This window comes from Carcharodon carcharias, chromosome 17, assembly GCF_017639515.1.
Source record: "Carcharodon carcharias isolate sCarCar2 chromosome 17, sCarCar2.pri, whole genome shotgun sequence".
Taxonomy (NCBI): Eukaryota; Metazoa; Chordata; class Chondrichthyes; order Lamniformes; family Lamnidae; genus Carcharodon; species Carcharodon carcharias.
Genome location: NC_054483.1, coordinates 27,408,451 through 27,424,796, shown reverse-complemented (window position 1 = coordinate 27,424,796; position 16,346 = coordinate 27,408,451). Strand labels below are relative to the sequence as shown.

The window sequence follows — 16,346 nt, the reverse complement described above, 5'->3', positions numbered from 1 at the left end:
AAATGATTTTAATCACATACATAGATCTACAAATTACTACTATGATAACCCCTAAATCTCCAACTTAATCTGCCCCCTAGTTATACTTTCATTAAGGTAACAGTGAGACACACAAATTTTAAAAGACCCAGGCATGGTGACACACAATACCCTGAACCAGTCAAATTCAAAGTGAGTTTTCTTAACTTCAGTTCTTTGAAAACAGCAGCTTGAAGCATAGATGCTGAAGGCTTTCCCCCCCACCCCCCTTACAGTCATCTCTCCTTTATACATACTTTTCGCTTTGAATGCAAATTCCCATTGTTTCACAATGTCTTTGGACTTTATCTTTCTGATAAAAATCTCTCAAAGCACGAAGTTTTACCAGTAATCTTTGGGAAAAATAAATACACTGTTTCTAAACTTCATCTGGCTAGGTAACACATTTCACCCCTCCTTTGAAAACAATCAAGTCTGTTTTATTTCAAATTGCAAATGTCCTTTTACACCTTAAATTCTAAACTTCCCCCATGTTTACATCAAAGCCTTCAGAGCAGCTGCCTTTAATCCAAGTAAGTCTCACACAGATACAGACACATACACACACACACACACACACACACACACGCATACATACAGACACAGATGCCACTATTTTACAATAAATTCTGACATCATTATGAGAATTATTATATCTTCCTGACATAACCGCAAGGGATTCCATTTGCTGAATGTGCAGCTGGTGTGAGACCACCACAAACGCATCCTGCAGGTCTGTGCATGGTTTCCAGGAAGTGTGCACAACTCTTACATTCTCAGTCAGTCACAGATCCCTGACGTCTTCCAGGGTCCACAGAGGCTGCAGGGATGACTCCTCGGGGACAAGGGTTACCCGCAGAGGACGTGGCTGATGATACCCATGCAGCGGCCTCAGACTGCAGCGGAGCGACGGTATAACGAGGCTCATGCTGCAACTCACAACTTGGTGGAGCAAAGCATCGGGATGCTGAAGATGAGTTTCTAGTGCTTGGGCTGGTCTGGTGGAGCCCTGCAGTATTGTCCACAGAGGGTGTCACGCATCGTCGTCACCTGCTGTGCCCTTTACAAACTGGCGCTGCAGCGGGGAGAGGAGCTGACTGAGGAGGAGCTGCATGTCTCCACGGATAAGGAGGACGCCAAGGGGAATGAGGAGTTCCTCGTAAGCGACAGTGACAGGGATGAGGCCCTCGCACTGGCCAGATGAGGCGGGCGTGCTCAGGAGGCCCTCATAGCTGCTAGATTTGTGGAGGATGATGAGAAGACACCATAAGATCCTCACGCCTTTAAACGCTTGACTCCAGTCTGGCATACGGCAGTTCACATACCTCTGTACTAATGCTCCTGTCATGGAGATGCATTGGAGGCCCTAATAGTCGCTCGATTGCAGGAGGATGATGATGGCATGCAGTGAGGACACTCTATGCATCGTCACATAGCCTCTGAGCATGCCTGACTCCTGTCTGGCCGAGGGCAGCTCACTTACACTCTATGATCAAGGCCATATCGTAGAGACGCAACCATGAAACCTTAAGCATCTGATCCTTTGTCTGCCTTCAGCACCTGACCCCTTCAGGAGCACGGCCTCACTGGTCACAGATGCTGAAGAGATGGGGGGTCCAGCCCCACCTTAAAGGTGCTGAGAGCACACAGAGAGAATGATGGAACTCTGTGATGCCTGCTCATGATATTCTGGCATCAGTAATGTGTCCAGGGATTGTGAGGTTGGACCATCACTCTGGTGTGAAGGCTACACAGAGCACAAGGAAAAGGCACTGGACTGAGACACCTGCCCTTATCTTGTGCAAAAAGGTTTCATATCTGAGTGACATGAACACTGCTCATCAGAACAAGGAGCCATAGGCAGGGAGACATTCTTGGGAGTTTGTTGACAATAGTGAACGGTATGTACAAGTGATTAACACCTGTGCCCACGCTGTGCAACTAGATCGATCTTCTTAACCTTCCTAATGCTGTCGCTATGTCTTGGTGCTCCCCAACCATCCACAGCGGAGTGAAGGCAACCTGCTGATTGCTGCACCCTGTCTGTGATGACTTTGGCGGGCGTCCTCTGGAGGGCGAGACTTGGAGGGTCCCGGGCTGCTTTTGGGGTCCTGCTGTGTGGCAGTGGCACCCTCCTCGGCCTGTGGAGCTGGAGCTGCCGAGGTCACGGGAAGAGGGGATTCGGATGGGAGCCGGACAATCCCGAAGTCACCTGGATGGATGGCCCTGGGGGTTGCATCCGCTGATCATTTATATAAATTGTAAACAGTTGAGGTCCCAGTACTGATCCCTGTGGCACACCACTTGTTACATCTTGCCAACCTGAAAAAGACCCATTTATACCTACTCTCTGCTTCCTGTCAGCTAGCCAATCTTCTATCCATGACAGAACAGAACAGCAAAACTATATCACTGGCTCCCTCCACGTACATTATCTGATCAAGACAAAGGCAGAGACAGGCAGAGTGCTAGTCAAAGAGCGGAAAATAGCAGAAATTTGATCGAATAAACATCGCAGATAAAGTAATAGCCTCTGAACAGATAGTGATTCAATAAAATCTGTGACACTGTGCCACTAAATGATTTCACCTCATTTTATTTTATCGCAGCCTCTGCTGCTTTTCTGTAGCAGAAAAGGCTGTTTTATCTCTTCTGACCATTCCTCCAGTTGATAAGCTAGCTTTCTACAAAGGTGAACTACCACACATAGATTGCATTCATATTTACCCTGGAATTTTTTATGTTCATGTGTTCTCATGACATGGAATAGCTTCATGAATTCATCTGAAAATGCTTTTGTCCTTAACATTGCACAGAGGAATCTCTCTCTCTTTAGGTTCTTGGAAGCAGCAGTGGCGATATGAGGAGTGGTTAGGGTCTGGAATGTGCTGCCTGAGAGTGTGGGTGGAGGCAGGTTCAGTCGACGCATTCAAGAGGTAATTGGATTATTATCTGAAGAGGAAGGATGTGCAGGGTTACAGGGAGATGGCGGAGGAGTGGCACTATATGAATTGGTCCCACATGGAGCTGGCACAGACAAGATGGGCCAAATGGCCTCCTTCTGTGCTGTAACCATTCTGTGATCCTGCGGTCTGTTTAATGCTCAAACAGCTCCAGATTAGAGAGCCATTGGTTTAATCAGGATGGACAGACTTGGTGATACATTTGTTTGTTCTTTCAAACAGAAAGCTGCAACTGCAGTAGTTTCCTGGTCACAGAGCAAGGACAGAAGTTTGCTGGTGTCTTTCGTCACATTCGCCTACAGTATGTCATCAATGACCTGATATCTGCTAAAATTATTGAGCGGGACATGATTATTCCTTCAGGTGAGTGAGTTCTTCATTCTTCAGGATGATATAGCACCTTCACTCAGAATCCCTTTAGTGGTTGTATTCAGTGACACCGGGAGAGTGCCAGGCGAATTCTCCTCTCAGTCACGCCTGGAATCCACACTGCAGTCCATGTCTGGGATTGATTTTACACACACACTTTAGATTATGCAACTATCCTCCACTTACTGTATTTTGCTGAAGAAATAATCCTGCTTTTATTGGGAGATGTTAACTGTAGTTTCAATCAAGTGTCTGTTTACTGTAGTTCGGAGTGACTCTTTAAATTGACGCTTCTGATTAAATAGACCCTGTTGTAAATCCTGTCCTCCTTCCAACAAACTCAGTGATATCAACACTCAAGCTGTAAATTATTACTCATTAAGACTCAGTTGTTTAGCCTTACAGGCCAGGAGTGTCCTGCATCCTGATCCCCAGCATGTGCTCCGTCAAGGCAGTTATATTTGGTGGCAGCATTCTTTTGCTTGGAAGTGGAGAATTGTCTCCAAATCCCTACATCCCATGGGTTTCCAGAGAACCCTGTTAGAATTGTATGACTGTTGGGCTGCAGTCAATAGCCAGCCTTTATGTCGGAAGGATGGAAATTCGTCCAGCTTCAGGGGGCTGATGGATCGCAATGGAGTTTGTTACGATCCTTGGCTAGACCCCTGGACATGATGGGGAGATCTGTTTAGGGACCAGTTTTGTTTCAAGCAGATCAAGGTTGGGATTCAAGACATAAAAACAAAAAACTGCGGATGCTGGAAATCCAAAACAAAAACAGAATTACCTGGAAAGACTCAGCAGGTCTGACAGCATCGGCGGAGAAGAAAAGAGTTGACGTTTTGAGTCCTCATGACCCTTCAACAGAACCAGTTCTGTTGAAGGATCATGAGGACTTGAAACGTCAACTTTTTTCTTCTCTGCCGATGCTGTCAGACCTGCTGAGCTTTTCCAGGTAATTCTGTTTTTGTTTGAGATTCAAGACACCTGCTTTCAGAATAAAGCCACAAGAATCCACTGGTTTTGGACATTCAAAAGCAAAATTTAATGTACAAGGTCAGAAAGATGAAACAATTTACAATATGTAACTTATATTCTAACATCCAGGCTAACTATGAGGTACATGTGAATTAACAGACCAACTGTGGCCAGATACTCCACAGCATATGAAATGTCAGATGCAGTGAAGACAGAGCCCACCCAGACATCAGGGACACTGACTCACCAAATCTCATTAAACTCTGTCTCCTTCACAAGGGATTCCAATTCTGTACCTTCCAAAGAGCTAGCCTCCGAATTCCCTCAAAGCTGCTCTGACTTGGACTCCCTCAACGGCTGACAACTTCCCAAGGTTTCAGCCTCATCTCCCAAGACGACATTTCCCTGGATTCTCGAGTTGGCACTCCAGCCTTTAATTATTGGTGTAATTTTAGCTTTCCATGGCTTCTCTCTACCTGGAGCTTGCCAGCTCAGCTCCTCAGAGCTAACAACAGCACTTCAGCTGTGTGGAGCCTTTTTCAACTGCCCCTGACTAACCTACTCTCCCCAGGAGCCAATGTAACAGCTTGGAACGTGCTGGACCTGAAAGGTCAGAATCTCACCCAGGTCAATGGATTTCATAACAAACTACAGCCATGGAGATAATTATTGACATATGCCAGGCCATTTTTTAGTGTAACTTCACACACAGTCCCCCCCCACCCCCCGCCCCCACCCTTTGGGGAGTAGTGTGAAAGGATTCCCGGGATACTTATCAGCCTGTTGAACCACATCATGAACGCTCCTTCCGTGGTAAACGCATCCTGATGTGGGACTTGAACCCGGAGCTAGCCCAGGGGTAGGGTTGCTAGCACTGTGCCACAAGACTTCCCACGTGCCAGAGTATGAGGGGTATCCAACATATACCGGCCAAGAATATTTCACTGTGGTGAAAGATCCCTGGGACAGGGAGAACAACTGGCCCCTCAACCTCCCGCTGATTGATTCAAAGTCCATGTAGGAGGAAAGCTGCATGGTACCTATTGGAGAAAGAAGTTCATGTTGCCACTGAGTCAGGGGCAAGTGAAAGTGATTCCTTCGCAATGGATTGACATAACAGCTTAGAGAGTCCAGCATTACTCAGCATTCTATTGGGTGACTCATGAATAGCTGACAGGATTTTTAACATTTCAGCTTGGGAGGACCACCTGCTCCAGGGATTTCTGGCCCTGGTTTGTTGATCTGACCATCTTTAGATGAGAAGCTTTCAGCGAAATTTGCCTCTTTCTAATGAAGGCACTTATCTAGCTAAAATGCACAAGGGAACATCTTTTATTACCTATAAAATCATCGAGTGGTTACAGCACAGATAGAGGCCATTCAGCCCATTCAGCTCTCCAAAGGAGCAATTTACTGAGTGCCAATCCCTCACCTTCTCCCTGTGACTCTGCACATTCTTCCTTTTCAGATAGTGATCCACTTCCTCTTGAATGCCTCGAATGAACTTGCCTCCACCACACTCTCAGGCAGTTGCATTCCAGATCCTAACCATTGTGAAAAAAGTTTTTCCTGATGGCGCCATTGCTTCTTTTTCCACTTACCTTAAATCTGTGCCCTCTGGTTCTTGATCCTTTCACCAGTGGGAACAGTTTCTCCCTGTCCTGTCCTGCCCACTCCTACTCTGTCCAGACCCCTCATGATTTTGAATACCTTCATCAAATCTCCTCTCAACTTTCTCTACACCGGAGAAAACAGTTCCAACTTCTCCAATCTATCTATGTAACTGAAGTATCCAGCATCAATTGTTGTTTGTGGAAGAGGCCCAAATTTCTACATGCTGCTTGATTTCGGCCCTCTAGTGACTTATTTTACCTGTTAGATTCTCAGTTGTACCTTGTGTGCATTTGTTAGTTAAGCCCTGAGCAGCAACATAAGGCCACTTCAAATTGCATTTACTTAGTGCCTTTACATTAAAAAAAGACCCTGAGAGCTATTAGATAAAAAAAACTAAACACTGAGCCCCAGAGAGAACTATGAGTGGGAGGGTAACCAAGAGGCAGCTTTTAAGGAGTGTCTTAAATGAAGAGGATGAGTTGAGGGAAGGAGTTCTACAGCTTGGAGCTCGGCACTGAATGGTAAGGCTTCCAATCATTGGACCATGGAAAGACGGAGGCTCAAGGAGGCTATAAAATTAGGGAGAGGTGAGGCCATGGAGAGGTTTCAAGATGAATATAGAACTTCATCTTTCTCTCGCACCTTTATGAACTCAGGGTGTCCTCGAGAGCTTCACAGACCATGTCTTTGACTGGTATCTAAATGATATTTCGCAGTTCAGTAAACTAAACGTGTGTTAACTTGCTTTGCAGGCTTTGACTAAGGGTTTTTTGAATGCTGTTTCTTGTAGCATGTGAGCTCCTTGTGAGTAGATGTTCACAAACACTATTGCAAAAACACTTGAGGTGCGTTGGGGAGGTACCAATAGCAGCTGGGTTTGGTTTAGCTGATGGAATTACACACAGATGCAGCAGAGAATTAAACTTGCAAGATATCGTTGAGCATTTTGAACAGTTCAATCTTGCTGCTGTGTGTAGACTGCACACTAAACTTCAAACTTCTTTTTAAAAAGTCATGACTTTGCAATTAAAACTTTGAGATTATTTTAAGGTTAAATTGCTATGTAATTTTATGTGGTGTTCAACTATTAGAGAGTATGGTGCGAACAAACTTCGCTGATAAGCTGTTAAGTTATGCCACATGTTGGCTGCCTTTGGCAGCATTGCTTCAGCACGAGTCAGCAGTAGCACTATGGCTGCCTCTGTTGTTCAGCAGGGGGGGTCAAAGCACAGAAGAGCAATTGTCATAGGGGACTCTATAGTCAGGGGCTCAGATAGGTGCTTCTGTGGTCGTGAAAGAGACACCAGGATGGTATGTTGCCTCCCTGGTGCCAGGGTCCAAGATGTCTCTGATCGGGTACGGGACATTCTGAAGGGGGAGGGAGAACAGCCAGAGGTCATGGTACACATTGGTATTAATGACATAGGCAGGAAGAGTGATGAGGTCCTGCAGTGGGCGTTCAGGGAGTTAGGCAGAAAGTTTAAAAAACAGGACCTCGAGGGTTGTAATCTCAGGATTACTCCCTGTGCCATGTGCCAGTGGGCCTAGAAATAGGAAGATAGTGCAGCTGAACACGTGGCTGAACAGATGGTGTAGGAAGGAGGGTTTCCAATATCTGGATCATTGGGATCTCTTCTGGGGCAGGTGGGACCTGTACAAGAAGGACGGGTTGCATCTAAACTGGAGGGGCACCAATATCCTGGCTGCGAGGTTTGCTAGTATTACTTGGGAGGGTTTAAACTAGTATGGCAGGGAGGTGGGAACCAGAGCAATAGGTCAGCATGTGAAATAAAAGACTGGGAACCAGTGAATATGGCCAGTAGGACTAAGAGGAAGGGCAGGCAGGGAGAAATTACTGAACACAGTGGGGACTGGGGGTCTGAAATGCATTTGTTTCAACGTGAGAAGTATAAAAGGCAAGGCAGTTGAGCTTGAGCTTGGATTAGTACTTGGGACTATGATGTTATTGCTATTACAGAGATTTGGTTGAAGGATGGACAGGATTGGCAGATAAACGTTCCAGGATTTAGATGTTTCAGGCAGGATAGAGAGGGATGTAGAAGAGGTGGGGGAGTTACACTGCTGGTTAAGGGGAATATCACAGCTGTACGACAGGAGGATATCTCGGTGGGCTCATGCAGCGAGGCAATAGGGGTAGAGCTCCGGAATAGGAAGGGTGCAGTCACAATGTTGGAGGTTTACTATAGGCCTCCCAATTGCTGGCTGGAGATTGAGGAACAGTTATGTAGGCAGATTTTGGAAAGATGTAAGAGCAATAGGGTTGTTGTGGTGGGTGATTTTAACTTTTCCTATATTGACTGGGAATCACATAGTGCTAGGGGTTTGGATGGTGCAGAATTTGTAAGGTGCATCCAGGAGGGCTTTCTGAGACAATATGTAGATAGTCCAATTAGGGAAGGGGCAATACTGGACCTGGTATTAGGGAATGAACCCGGCCAGGTGGTCCAAGTTTCAGTAAGAGAGCATTTTGGGAAAAGTGAGCATAATTCAGTAAGTTTCAAGGTACTGGTGGATAAGGAAAACAGGGGTCCTCAGGTTAAGGTGCTTAATTGGGGGAAGGCTAATTATAACAATATTAGGCAGGAACTGAGAAATCTAGACTGGAGGCGGATGTTTGAGGACAAATCAACAACTGACGTGGGGGGCTTTCAAACGTCAGTTGATAAGAATTCAGGACCGGCATGTTCCTGCTAGGATGAAGGATAAGCATGGCAAGTTTCAGGAACCTTGGATAACGAAGGATATTGTGAGATTAGTCAAAAAGAAAAGGGAAGCATTCGTAAGGGCTAGAAGGCTGGGAACAGATGAAGCCTGTGGAGAATACAAATAAAGTAGGAAGAAACTTAAGGAGTCAGGAGGGCTAAAAGAGCTCATGAAAAGTCACTGGCAACCAGGAGGAAAATCCCAAGGCCTTTTATACATACGTAAAGGGCAAGAGGGTAGCCAGGGAAAGGGTAGGCCCACTCAGGGACAGAGATGGGAATCTGTGTGTGGAGCCGGAAGAAATAGGAGAGATACTAAATGAATACTACTCATCAGTATTCACCAAAGAGAAGGACTTAGCCGACGATTTGTCTAGGGAAGAGTGTGTAGATAGCCTGGATCATGTTGAGATCAAAAAAGAGGAGGTGTTAGGCGTCTTGAAGAATATTAAGGTGGATAAGTCCCCTGGGCCAGATGGGATCTACCCCAGAGTACTGAGGGAGGCAAGGGAGGAGATTGCTGGGGCCTTGACAGAAATCTTTGTATCTTCACTGGCTATGGGTGAGGTCCCAGAGTACTGGAGAATGGCCAATGTTGTTCAAGAAGGGTAGCAGGGATAATCCAGGAAATTACAGGCCGGTGAACATTACGTCATTGGTAGGGAAATTATTGGAGAAGATTCTTCGTGACAGGATTTACTACCATTCGGAAGCAAATGGGTGTATTAGTGAGAGGCAGCATGGTTTTGTGAAGGGGAGGTCGTGTCTCACTAACTTGATCAAGTTTTTCGAGGAAGTAACAAAGATGATAGATGATAGTAACAAAGATGATAGACGATGGAAGGGCAGTGGATGTTATATACATGGATTTCAGTAAGACCTTTGACAAGGTCCCTCACGGCAGACTGGTACAGAAGGTAAAGTCGCACGGGATCAGAGGTGAGCTGGCAAGATGGATACAGAATTGGCTTGGTCATAGAAGACAGAGGGTAGCAGTAGAAGGGTGCTTTTCTGAATGGAGAGCTGTGACTAGTGGTGTTCTGCAGGGATCAGTGCTAGGATCTTTGCTGTTTGTAGTATACATAAATGATTTGGAGGAAAATGTAACTGGGCTAATTAGTAAGTTTGCAAACGACACTAAAGTTGGAGGAGTTGCAGATTTTGAAGAGGATTGTCAAAGGATACAACGGGATATAGATCGGTTGGAGACTTGGGTGGAGAATTGGCAGATGGAGTTTAATCCGGACAAATGCGAGGTAATGCATTTTGGAAGGTCTAATACAGGCAGGAATTATACAGTAAATGGCAGAACCCTTAAGTGCATCGGAGGGCAGAGAGATCTGGGTGTACAGGTCCAGAGGTCACTGAAAGTGGCAATGCAGGTGGATAAAGTAGTCAGGAAGGCATATGGCATGCTTGCCTTCATTGGCAGGGGTATTGAGTATAAAAGCTGGGAAGTCATGCTGCAGCTGTATAGAACCTTGGTTAAGCCACACTTGGAATATTGCATGCAATTCTGGTCGCCACATTACCAGAAGGATATGGAGGCGTTGGAGAGGGTGCAGAGAAGGTTTACCAGGATGCTGCCTGGTCTGGAGGTTATTAACTATGAGGAGAAGTTGGAGAAACTCGGATTGTTCTCACTAGAGCGATGGAGATTGAGGGGCGACTTGATAGAAGTTTACAAAATTATGAGTGGCTTGGACAGACTAGATAGTCAGAAGCTTTTTCCCAGGGTGGAAGAGTCAATTACTAGGGGACGTAGATTTAAGGTGAGAGGAGAAAACTATAGAAGAGATGTGCGGGGCAAGTTTTTTTACACAGAGGATAGTGACTGTCTGGAATTCGCTGCCAGAGGAGGTGGTGGAAGCAGGTACGATAGTGGTGTTTCAGAGGCAGCTTGACAAATACATGAATAGGATGGGAATAGAGGGGTACGGACCCCGAAGTGCAAAATGTTTTAGTTTGACAGGCAATATGATCGGCGCAGGCTTGGAGGGCCGAAGGGCCTGTTCCTGTGCTGTACTTTTCTTTGCTCTTTGAGTTGAATTGCAAGTCTGCTGAAGCTGTGTGGTGAACTGAGATGTGATATTGTTTGCTCCACAATCTCTCCCATCTTTCTGTGTGATTGTGGATCTAATAGTGAGCTCTGTTTCTCAGGCTGGCTTTCTGCAGTGTACAAGCAACAGTGGTTTGCCATGCTTAGAACTGAACAGGACAATGATTTGGGGTAGGTGATCTCACTTCATTTCTTTCTATTTTTTGAAAGCACAACCTCCTTAATAAGGTGAGAATGGTGTGGATTGTCACTGGCTTTAACAGGGCAGTAACCAGTATTCATGGGGTCACTAGCCCTCACTGGTTTAACCTTTCCGTCCTCCCCCCAGCCCTCTGGGAGCCTGTCAGGATCAGGGGCTTGGTCTGTTTGAAGTTTAGAAATGATCATCCTTCAATGTAAACAGAACCAGAATGGCCACAGGAGTTTGGAACTGACCAGCGCCACAGGCAGTGGTGCTGAAGAGAGCCACCCAAGGTCAGTCTGGAGGAGCTGGAATAACCTGAGGCTTCCGTAAGAATAATATGGGAACCGCAATCACAGCACCCCAACCTCTCCCACACAACATCCCCAACCTTGTCGTTTTCGGAGCCAGGACAGCCTGCTTGTGCTACCTGACTGATAGCTCATTCAAACACCCAGCCTTCATGAAGAAGCCAGGAGACTGGAAGTGTCAGGAAGGGATTGGACTGCACGGAGCAATGACAACCAAAAGACATGTAGATGGCAGACACGCACCAATAAAAAGATATGCATCATCTGTACATCTACACCTGCATAGTCTATCCACACACACACACACACACACACACACACACACACACGCATCCCCACCACACACACACACCACACCACACACACACACACATCCCCATACACACACCCACACACACACACACCCCCCACCACACACACACACCCCTACACACACACCCCCACACGCACACCACACACACAAACACGCACCACACACACAAACACGCACACACACCCCCACACTCCCACACACACACACACACACACACCCACATACATACACACCCCCACATGCACACACACACATCCCCCCCACACAGACACACACACCCATCACACATACACACCCTCACATGCACACACACACACATCCCCCCACACACACTTACCCCCACCACACACACACCCCCACACACAGACACACACACCTATCACACATACACACCCCCACACACACCACACACACACACCACATCCATACACACACCCACACACACAACACACACCCACACACACAACACACACATACACCCCCACACACCATATACACACACACCCACCACAGACACACCACACACACACCACACCCACACACACACCCCCGCACACACACCACACACACACAACACACACACACACCCCACCACACACACACCCACACATACACACACACCACTCACACACACACACACACCCACACATACACACACACCTCCATACTCACATCACACACACACCCACCACACACACACACCCACACACACCACACCCACACACACAACACACACACACCCACCACACACACGCCCCCCGCCCACACACACACACACACCCACAGACACCACACCCACACACACAACACCCACACACACCCACCACACACATGCCCCCCGCCCACACACCACACACACACACCCACCACACACACACCACACCCACACACACACCTCCCCCCCTACACACACACACACACCCACCATATACACACCACAGACACACACCCACACACACATTCCCATACACACACACACACACACACACCCCACCATACACACACCCTCACACACACATCACACACACACATCACACACACACACCCCCCCACACACACCCCCACACCCCCACACACACACACCCCACATGCACACATCCCCTCACACACATCCCCGCACACACCCCCTCCACACACATCCCCACACACACACCCTCCACACAAACCCCCACACACACCCCCTCCACACACATCCCCACACACACCTCCTCCACACACAGCCCCACTACACACGCACCCCCGCGCACACACACACACCCCTCATGCACACACGTACACACACATATCCCCCGCACACACATACACACCCATTCATACACACACACCCTCACACCCATCCCCACACGCACACAGCCCCCCCCCATACAAATGCAACATTCCTTGCAAACACACACAGCCAAACCACACAGGGTCCCTGGAGAACGGAAGCATGACGGTTTTTTTCCCTTAAGGCTGACGTGATTTGTAACAACCCTTGTTGCGGTGCTTTCATCAGCAGTGACCTTGAGTGATTCAGATGCCACGCCTTGTGAAAGTGCTGAACTTTCAGAAAAGGAAGCCGAAATCAGTCATAGGTTTGTTCACAAAACCCGGTTGAACATTCGTGCAGACAGGTAGAAACTGGTTTTTATATCTGTGTCCTAACCTTTCTCCAGTTAGTATCAGCTGCAATCAGGAGAGCTTAACAAGACTTGAGTTTCTATAGCACCTTTCACAACCTTCGGATGCCCCAAAGCCCTTTACAGCCAATGAATTAATTTTGGAGTGTAGCCACTGTTTTAGGAAATGCTACAGCCAGTCTGTGCATAGCAAGATCTCACAAACAGTACTAAGATAATGACCGGGCAAGATGTTTTTGCAATGTTGATGGTGGGATAAATATTGGCAAGGATGCTGAGGAAAATTCCTCTACTCTTCTTCGAAATGGTGCCACGATATCTTTTACAAGGCAGTCTGGGGCCTCAGTTTAACTGAAAGACTGCATTGCCGACAGTGCAGTGCCCCTTCAGTACTGACCCTCCAACAGTGCGGGGCTCCCTTAGTACGGGCCCTCCAACAGTGCGGGGCTCCCTCAGTACCGACCCTCCAACAGTGCGGGGCTCCCGCAGTACTGACCCTCCAACAGCGTAGGGCTCCCTCAATACTGACCCTCCAACAGTGCAGGGCTCCCGCAGTACTGACCCTCTAACAGCGTAGGCCTCCCTCAGTACTGACCCTCCAACAGTGCAAGGCTCCCGCAGTACTGACCCTCCAACAGCGTAGGGCTCCCTCAATACTGACCCTCCAACAGTGCAGGGCTCCCGTAGTATTGACCCTCTAACAGCGTAGGCCTCCCTCAGTACTGACCCTCCAACAGTGCAAGGCTCCCGCAGTACTGACCCTCCAACAGCGTAGGGCTCCCTCAGTACTGACCCTCCAACAGTGCAGGGCTCCCGCAGTACTGACCCTCCAACAGCGTAGGGCTCCCTCAATACTGACCCTCCGACAGTGCAAAGCCTTCTCAGTACTGCACAGCAGTGACAGTACTGAGGGAGTGCTTCAGTGTCTCGACTAATGTTTAGTACATTGAACTAGCTTTAAATGGATTGTAATTCGGTCTTTCCAGGCCAAAGGAAATCAACAAGGAAGAGTTTGAGCTACACAGCATGCGATGTGGAAGAAAACTGGCAAAAGATGGTGATGTAAGTACTGTGAGAGAAGGAAGAGATAGCTAACCAGACTTTCAGACAAGCAGAGTAAATCCTCAGCTACTACCAACAATTTATTAAGTATATTTATTAAGAAATAGGCTGTTCTACCTAGCAGTGGAAGCTACACTCCAGCCTCCTCTTGCTCTTCCTCATCTCCCCTCATCGACATATCCTTCTATTCCTTTCTCCCTCATGCGTTTATCCAGCTTCCCCTTAAGCACATGAAAACTACTCATCTCAGCCAAAAAGCAAAATACTGTGGGTGCTGGAAATCTGAAACAAAAACAGAAAATGCTGGAGGAACTCAGCAGGTCTGACGGTATCTGTGGAGAGAGAAACAGAGTTACTGTTTCGAGTCCGTATGATCCTTCTTCAGAGCTCAGAAGGGTCACATGGACTCAAAGTGTTAACTCTGTTTCTCCACAGATGCTGTCAGACCTGCTGAATTTCTGCAGCATTTTCTGTTTTTATTCATCTTAGCCACTCGCTGTGGCAGTGAGTTCCACATTCCCTCCATTCTCTGAGTGGAGAACTTTCCTCTGAATTCTCATTTCGAAATATTGGTGATGACCTTAAATTGATGGGCCCTAGTTTTGTTCAAGACTGAAATCTTTTGCATCTACAGCAGGAATGGTCTTCAGAGAGTTCCTTTTTCTCTGCAGTGTTATAATATGAAAAGCCTCATTCCTATCATTAAAGAATCCTACAGCCTTGAGCTCACCAAATTCCTCCTGTGGCAAAGCCTGCTACAGGTTTTAGTGCCTCAAAACCAGCAAGCTCGGGGAGCCAGGCCGTGCTGCATTTCACATCCTACTGGATTTGGGGTCGGGTGGTTCAGGTCAAGCCAGGTCAGGTGGGGCCAAGGGTCGTTCGTGAAAGTGGCAAAGGAGATAACGAGTCCCAGCACCACACAGCACCAGCGCTGAATTAGCCAAGTGCGTTTTTTTTTACTTTACTCAAAATTGATGCATGGCACATTCTCAAAATTGACGCATGGCACATTCTCAAAATTGACGCATGGCACATTCTCAAAATTGACGCATGGCACATTCTCAAAATTGACGCATGGCACATTCTAAAAATATCCAGTTTTCAGACAACTCAGGGCTTTGGATGGCTGGATTTGGGACACTACTGTACTGCGTCTGATAGATTGGTCAGGTTCTTTTTAAATGATCTGATTAACCCGACATGAGAAGCTGATCAAGTAGATCCATACGCTTAACCCATCTGATGTAAGAAAGATAACATTTACGCAAATAATTTTCACAGCTAATGAATTAATAAGTGACACCCAGCACAGATTTATTTAAAGCAAATTACTTTTGACTGAGTTCATCGTGCTGTTTGATGAAGCAACACCGAGGGCTGATAGGGGTAGTGCGGCTGATGTTGTGCTTGTGGACTTGAAGATGTTCGATAAAGTACTACATCCTAGATGTGTTAGCAAAATTAAAACCCAAGGGAATTGAAACCAGTGGGCAGTGACTGCACAGAGATGTTTTTAGCTGAAGGACAGAAAGCAGTGGTATTGATGAATGGGTGTTTTTTTAGACGGTTGGCGAGTGTTCAGTGGTGTTTCCCAGGGACCAATGTGGGGACCACCTGCTCTTTTTGGTTTACGTTAAAAACTTGGGCTGAGATACATTGGACATAATTTCAAAGTTTCCTAATGACACAAATCGTAGGGAGGAAATTTACTCGAATTCACTCAGTCAGCAAGCGTGACCACGACCTTCCTGTTGCTCGCCATTTCCGGTCACCCTTTTGCTCTCACGTTCACATGTCTGTCCTCGGCCTGCTGGGCTGTTCCAATGAAGCCACCGCAAGCTGGAGGAACAGCACCTCATCTTCCGATTAGGCATTTCACAGCCTTCTGGACTAAACGTTGACTTCCCAACTTCAGACCATGAACTCTCTCCTCCATTTTTGGTCTTTTTTCCCCAGTCTGTTTCTTGTTCTCATGTTTTGTTTTGAGACAACGCTGACCCTTTTTTCTGTTTTAACAGATTCTGCCATTTTGCTTTCAGACAGTTCTGACCTTTATTCTGCTATTAACACCAACTCTGGACCAAAGCTTTAGTCTTGAACACTACAATTACCATTCCCCTTGTTTTGTGTTCCATG

At 46.9% G+C, this 16,346-nt stretch overlaps 1 protein-coding gene across 1 annotated transcript in view; it reads left to right on the top strand.

Moving 5' to 3' along the window:
• Positions 1 to 16,346, top strand: part of gmcl1 (germ cell-less, spermatogenesis associated) — a 73,970-nt gene that overhangs the window by 42,233 nt on the left and 15,391 nt on the right. The window contains exons 9-11 of the mRNA XM_041209001.1: positions 3,204 to 3,344; positions 10,826 to 10,895; positions 14,135 to 14,210. Coding sequence (XP_041064935.1) covers positions 3,204 to 3,344; positions 10,826 to 10,895; positions 14,135 to 14,210 — 287 coding nt within the window. The remainder of the gene's footprint in view (positions 1 to 3,203; positions 3,345 to 10,825; positions 10,896 to 14,134; positions 14,211 to 16,346) is intronic.